Below are 7739 nucleotides of genomic sequence, written 5' to 3'. Positions count from 1 at the left end.
AGAAAGCCTCATTTAGAGAGCCCAAAAGTGGGGATGTGAATGCCTCACTGCACCCCCCTTTCTGGCACCTCTGGAGAAATGACAGTCTCCTCTGCAAGTAACCTGTAGAGCTGCTGTCTGTAAAACAAGCCTCTTCAATATGTATTCTTTGATAGGGCGTGATAGGGCAGGGGCGGATTAATGCACATGCTAGATATGGCTGCAGCATAGAGGCCCCCACCTGCCAGGGGTCCCCATGCCCAAAAGTGAAAAAAATGACACGTTATCCTGAATTTCTAGCTCGCAATTATGATACTGTCTATGTACATTTTAGCCAAATTTTCCTTTCTGGGGGACCTCACAGCAAGGTGTAGCCTAGGGGCCCCAGGCCATCTTAATCCGGCCTTGATGATAGAGCAGTGCATGGGCTGTAGCCTCTAAAAGTGTTAAAGGGGTATGCCACTATTTTGGGGCTTACAGTTTTTCTCAATTGCTAACAAGCTTTTGTCCAAACCTCAGCAACATTTACAAAACTCTTAACACAGTTAACACACCAAGGGCTTTCCATTGCCATGCAGTTGACACATTACATGCCTTTTTCACACAATTAGCAGTCAATGAATGCATTTCTAAAACGCTAACATTTCCTTTACACACAGGATAACCAGAGCAACAAAACAATATGTCTTTTATGGCTTATTTTCAAATGCTTTCACACAGTGTGTCAAAACTGGAAATACAACACCCAAATCCTTATTTCAGTAAAAATGCCTTTGCATGACATTAGCAAGAGTACAGTAAACAGATTATTGATAAAGTAGAAGAAACTCCTCCAATTTTAGTTGTTTGGTTCTGTTGATCGTTTTTGAAAAAGTAAAAAGTTGTCTCACAATCACAGAATGAAAATGCTTTTGGGAAGTACCCCTATTCCTTTTGTGAATTTCAAAATTCACATCTGTAAGCACAGTGTCTTCAATTTGATCTAAGACACACAGACACAGACACAGACACACAGACACTTTCTACCTGCACTAAACACACACACACACACACACACACACACACACACACACACACACACACACACACACACACACACACACACACACACACACACACACACACACACACACACACACACACACACACACACACACACACACTGCTGCTGGTGTACTTGATAGACCTATTTTAATATTTATTTTTCTTCAAAATGCTACTATTACTATGTCAGAACGCTATAAAGGACTTTAGGAAAAGCACAACAAATACCTCCTCTTAATGTATGTTCTCTACAAGTCTTCTGTTGTCCAGTCTTGCACTTTACTGTAAATGTCTGTATGAGCACTGTCCATGTCCATACTGTCTTATGTCCATGTATGAGTACTGTCTATGTCTATACTGTCTATGTCCTTACCTAGATTAGTCTATGTCTGCATGGGAAAGCAAGACATGTAATTTCAACAAGTGTTATTTTTTGACAGACGTATTTCATTTTGAGCCATGTTTCTAGTGTTTTGGGAGTGAGTGTGTACAGAAAAAATGTGATCTATTTTGAAATGAGTACTTTGTGTATATTTAACAGTGTGTGCTTTTGAGAAGAAAATTAACTGTTTGGCCAATTGTGTTTGGTTGGTGGTAGTCTGTGTCAAGAGTTTAGAAAAAGTATCCATAGTATGGGTAAGTGCTTGTTAGCGATCGAAAAAAACTGTAATACAGTTAAAATCGTTGGCTGGGGTTTATAAAGGTGGTTAAGTGTCTTATTTTTCATGTAAGCCGTTGTCTTGCTTTACCATGTATGCTACACGGATCCATTGACTTTCACTAGCTTAGCGACATGCTCCCTCTTTTAACTTGTCTTAAAGCAAGACAACGGCTTACATGAAAAATAAGACACTTGACCAACTTTATAAACCCTGGACAACAATTTTAACTGTATTAAGCCCACAAATGGTGGCATACCCCTTTCACTTCTTATTCTGTGACAGGGCATCTTCTACGAGATCAACAACAGGAAGGGTTCTTGCAAGAAGAGGCCTCTATTGTCATCGCTCCACCCGATGGAGGTGCAGCCCAACATGACGGATATCGGGGAGATGTACCTGGGCAGCCGAGCAGATAGTGGACAGGGGATTAATATGAGGAACTGGCTGAAGATATTACCTGATTACAGTGAGTAGATATTACCTAATTACAGTAAGCAGATATTACCTGATTATAGTAATATTACCTGATTACAGTGATTAGATATTACCTGATTACAGTAATATTAGCTGATTACAGTAATATTACCTGATTACAGTGAGTAGATATTACCTGATTACAGTAGATATTACCTGATTACAGTAAGTAGATATTACCTGATTACAGGAAGTAGATGAGGCAGACAGGGAGTCTGTGTGTAGTGTTTATAAGACTTTTATGAGTTTTTCAGTACTGTGTGTACTAGTGTTTATTTATACAGTGTGTAAGTCATTTTTCAGTGTTCAGTATGTGTGTGTGTGTGTGTGTGTGTGTGTGTGTGTGTGTGTGTGTGTGTGTGTGTGTGTGTGTGTGTGTGTGTGTGTGTGTGTGTTTGTGACAGGTGGCCTGTCACAGACCTATGTGTTGACATCTCCATAAAGTATTCTGATTAATTAGGATATATGCACATGCTTATGTGAAATTTGTGGCCATGTATACTGGTACCGTACAACTATTTACCATGCCTTGACATACAGAATTACAGTGATGGGCAAAATGGATTCATTAGTCTAGTGCCACATATTCCACATGACCTTGTTTTACCTGTACAATTCACAGGTGATCATTCAAACAGCCAATCACCTGGCTGAATCGGACAGGTAGAACCAGGTCATTTGTAATACGTGGCACTGGATTGTAACCATCGCCGTTTACATATATCTGTATGCTGGTATTGGTCCTCTAGTCTTGCAGTCTCCTCATGTCCTGTGTGTGTGTGTCCTGTGTCTCCTGTGTCCTGTGTCCTGTGTCCTGTGTCCTGTGTGTCCTGTGTCTCCTGTCTCATGTCCTGTGTCTTGTCTCATGTCCTGTCCTGTGTCCTGTGTCCTGTCCTGTGTCCTGTCCTGTGTCCTGTGTCCTGTGTCCTGTGTCCTGTGTGTCCTGTGTCCTGTGTGTCCTGTGTGTCCTGTCCTGTGTCCTGTGTCCTGTGTGTCCTGTGTGTCCTGTCCTGTGTCCTGTGTCCTGTGTCCTGTGTGTCCTGTGTCCTGTGTCTCCTGTGTCCTGTGTCCTGTGTGTCCTGTGTCCTGTGTGTCCTGTGTCTCCTGTGTCCTGTGTGTCCTGTGTCCTGTGTCCTGTGTCTCCTGTGTCCTGTGTCTCCTGTGTCCTGTGTCCTGTGTGTCCTGTGTGTCCTGTGTGTCCTGTGTGCCCTGTGTGTCCTGTGTGTCCTGTGTCCTGTCCTGTGTCCTGTCTGTCTGTGTCCTGTCTGTCTGTGTCCTGTCTGTGTCCTGTCTGTGTCCTGTCTGTCTGTGTCCTGTGTGTCCTGTGTCCTGTCCTGTGTCCTGTGTGTCCTGCGTGTCCTGTGTGTCCTGTGTCTCCTGTGTCCTGTGTGCCTGTCCTGTGTCCTGTGTGTCTGTCTCATGTCCTGTGTGCCTGTCCTGTTTCCTGTGTGACTGTCTCCTGTGTCCTGTGTCCTGTGTGTCTGTCTCATGTCCTGTGTGTCTGTCCTGTTTCCTGTGTGACTGTCTCATGTCCTGTGTCCTGTCTCATGTCCTGTGTCCTGTGTCTCATGTCCTGTGTGTCCTGTCTCATGTCCTGTGTGCCTGTCTCATGTCCTGTGTGTCCTGTCTCATGTCCTGTGTCCTGTCTCATGTCCTGTGTCCTGTCTCATGTCTTGTGTGTCTGTGTCCTGTGTCCTGTCTCATGTCCTGTGTCCTGTCTCATGTCCTGTCTCATGTCCTGTGTCCTGTGTCTCATGTCCTGTGTCCTGTCTCATGTCCTGTGTCCTGTGTGTCTGTCTGTCCTGTGTCCTGTGTCCTGTGTGTCTGTGAGTGCGTTTACATGCAGTTCAGTATCCCGAATATGAGGCATATCCCGGTTATGATCATATTCAGGATAATGTGTTTATATGCGCACAGAACGTTATATCCCAGTCTACATTCTTGCCCGTTATAGAATTCTCTTCAAATGCGTGTAGCCTGGATACCAGCAACAGCGTTCCATGGGAAGCCCCTGTATTCGGGATAAGGTGTATACATGCGTCAGTATCCCGGCTTCTTTCGGAGAACTCCACCTAGCATATCCCGATTTCTCAGTATCCCGAATAAGTGCTTATTCACTGAAGTGTTTATATGCTCAAACGCAAATTCGGGATACATAATATCCCGATCATATTCGGGATACTGAACTGCATGTATACTCACTCTGTGTCTGTGTCCTGTGTCCTGTCTCATGTCCTGTGTCCTGTCTCATGTCCTGTCTCATGTCCTGTGTCCTGTGTCTCATGTCCTGTGTGTCTGTCTCATGTCCTGTGTGTCTGTCTCATGTCCTGTGTGCGTGTCCTGTCCTGCAGGTGGGTTTGTGGTCACCACCAGTTCTGTTGGCTGCCTCACTCTCAGCTCCGTCCTCTTCACGCAGTCCAAGGAGCTCCTGATTTTCAGGTATTTATTGGGGGACTAACTTGGGGGACATTGAGGAAAACTGGGGTGGGGGATCACAGAGTGACGAATATTACTATTTAATCGAGTCCAAGCCCTAATTACTATACAAAATGCAACACCAAAGTTGGCACACTTGTGGCAGTATGTAATTATATTGTAGCCCAATACATACAGCATTATACCTCCACTATATCAGTATAGTTCTATACAGTATTATACAGTATCAGTAAGTGGAGTATTTCATCTTAAAAGAGGACATTCATCATGTTTGTATTGATGACATATCCCAATAATAGACCTACTCATGTCACATAGGCAACACCAGTATTTGACAGTCATATTGTCCTGCAAGATGTAGATCTACAGTGTGTGTGTTATACTGTCTCTCCGCAGCTTTACCGAGGTCACCAAGGCGATACCTGACCCCGAGGCGTTCGTCCCTCCAGCAGTGTGCGATGACGTGCCTTTGGAACCCGAGGGGAACACCTTATTCGGGGTCTTTCTAGATCAAGCAAGATCTTCACTATTCACCGAACCCTTACCTAAATACTAAGGAGACAAAGATGAGTGGGACACACATCACTGAACAGTAGCCGAGAGGTTGGAGCACACTGGAGCTTAGTTTTTAGGCTTTTATTATGTGAAAACACCCGACTATTCAACCTGTCCGAGATCTTTCTAGATCAAGCAAGATCTTCACTATTCAATGAACCCTTACTAAAAATACTAAGGAGGAAAAGATGTTGGCTATCTGCTAAAGCAATCTGTTATTATTGTTAAGTTTTACCTGGCAGGTTTGAATAGTTGTTGCTAAGTAACTAACCTGTTGTACCATGAGGATATGTGGTTGAAGAGGTGTATATCATTCTTATACACTGTGGAGGAACCTTAATAAATGTGCAGGTGATATGTGGTCACTATGGAGGAACCTTAATAAATGTGCAGGTGATATGTGGTCACTATGGAGGAACCTTAATAAATGTGCAGGACCAGGTGTTATGTGGTCTCCTTCCCATGGCTGTTTCATGCTGTGACCCTCAATCAACAAGTTAATTGCCAGGGGTCTATACTACAAAGCTGGTTCAGGAGTAAACCAAGTTAAGTTCAGAGGTAAATTATCGAATAGAAGAGCTTGGAGTCCTCATGTTCGAAAATCACACACACACACACACACACACACACACACACACACACACACACACACACACACACACACACACACACACACACACACACACACACACACACACACACACACACACACACACACATGTGCGTGCGTGCGTGCGTGTGTTCGGTTGGTGTGTGCCCTATCAAAGCAGGGCTGTAGTCAAGTCCACCTTTACCGTCTAAGACAAGTCCAAGACCAGGACTAGTGAAGTCCAAGACAAGTCTGAGTCCAAAGAAGTTTGAGTCCGAGACAAGTCCGAGTCCAAAAAGATTGGAGTCCAAGTCAAGTCCGAGTCACATGTCGGTCAGTGTTTGACAATGAAAAGGATGAATGCCAATAGTGTGAACCTTAGAAGATAACCTATATGGCATGGATGTGAAGACAAAACTTGTTTGTTATTGGATTTCAAGCTCCACTTTACAATCTATGATGGCCAGTGTTCTAAACAAAACTTAATGACAGACCTGGCGAGTCCAAAAGCCTAATTTGGCAAGACCATTGTCCGAGTCCAAGACAAGTCCGAGTCCAAACAATACCGAGTCCGAGACAAGTCCAAGTCCATAAAAAAAACGGACTTGAGACCGGACTCGGGCCGAGTCCGGACTCGAGTACTACAGCCCTGATCAAAGAATACGCAGAGAAATGTCTCCCTCTTGTGGTCAAACTCGGCACTCTGCATGCCAAGGCTGGCTCGGCACTCTGTTCATGGATGCACTTCCTGGGTGGAGTGAGTCGAAGTCGAAGACTTGTCATTGGCGTCATATGTATGACATAACAGTGCCATAATAGTGTCAAAACAATGTCATGACACAGTCATAAACACAATGTCAATGTCATAAACGTTTTATGATCATGAAAAGTTTACATGGTTAGGCCTGTCTTTGCCATAACCGAATTTCACTTAATGACAAAGTCTTAAAATGTTGATGACATTGACATAATGTTTTTGAACACAAGGTGCCTTGCTCAAGGACACTTCAGTCATGGAGATGTAGTGTGAGGTCAAGGGGGATTCAAACCTGTAACCCCCAGATTGAAAAACCAACTCAGTGTTATGACGGTGTTATGTCATTCATATGACGCCAGCGTTGAATAAAGTGTTACCCAGCTCGTTAATGTATCACCACCATTACAAACCTGTCATTGAAATTAAGTGTTTTTAAAGACGAAATGAAGCAGTGACCTAATATAGGGGTCTATAACACCAGTAAGATAAGCCAGCAAATATATATTTTTTTGAAGTCTGAAATTTAAGCCGTTAATAAAAAAAAATAAAGCACAAACACGTAACGTTTCTGTTAACGTTTCCAGCCAACAGCGGGTGACGTCACGCGAATGGTAGTGATAGTAGTGAATTAAACATTTGGGCCTTGCGTGGCTGATTATGAGCTTATTTGCTTAACCCAAATGAAGCAAGAATACATGGGACAGAACAAATATGAGGCATGAAGGTAGACAAAACATCCCATCACATGAACCACAGGTAAACAAGCAGCTTTTTTGCTGAGGTGACAAGTCACTAACAAATTTTGGCATGAGCCAACATGATCACTTTCATAATCGTGCAATGTTGCAGTTCCCTACCTTCATCTTCCGATGATTTCACCAACATTTTCCAAGCACCTGAATTAATTTTACTTCACGTGCCCACGTTTATCGGTGTTATGCAGTCAAATCCAATCCAGCCAGTTTGAGGATGCATTCGCGGCAGGGACGTGCACAGGAATTTCAAAGGGCAGTTGCTCTAACCTGAAGAAAGGGCAACCCACCAAAAAAAAAAAACCCATCAACAATGAGCGGCCTTCAGAATTGTTTAGGAAACTGCACCATGGGTATTATTATTTTTAGTAGTAGTAGTAGAAGTAGTATATTATTGTCATAATTATTAATATTATTTTATTGTATAGTATCTTGAATGCATACCATATGATATAACATGCTAGTTTTAGCTAGGCCTACCTATTAATCAT

The 7739-nt window shown here is 43.2% G+C and overlaps 1 protein-coding gene across 1 annotated transcript; it reads left to right on the top strand.

Annotated features, from left to right (window-relative positions):
* Positions 1-1967: 1967 nt before the first annotated feature.
* Positions 1968-5750, top strand: LOC134442234 (ependymin-like; the record flags this gene model as incomplete). Its single annotated transcript, XM_063192482.1, has 3 exons — positions 1968-2151; positions 4511-4598; positions 4992-5750. Coding segments are annotated over 3 exons (432 nt in total), but the record flags the coding sequence as incomplete, so codon positions are not given.
* Positions 5751-7739: the final 1989 nt, after the last annotated feature.

This window comes from Engraulis encrasicolus, unplaced genomic scaffold, assembly GCF_034702125.1.
Source record: "Engraulis encrasicolus isolate BLACKSEA-1 unplaced genomic scaffold, IST_EnEncr_1.0 scaffold_1312_np1212, whole genome shotgun sequence".
Classification (NCBI taxonomy): domain Eukaryota; kingdom Metazoa; phylum Chordata; class Actinopteri; order Clupeiformes; family Engraulidae; genus Engraulis; species Engraulis encrasicolus.
Note: the sequence above shows the minus strand (reverse complement) of the source record. Positions and strands in the feature narration are given on the sequence as shown.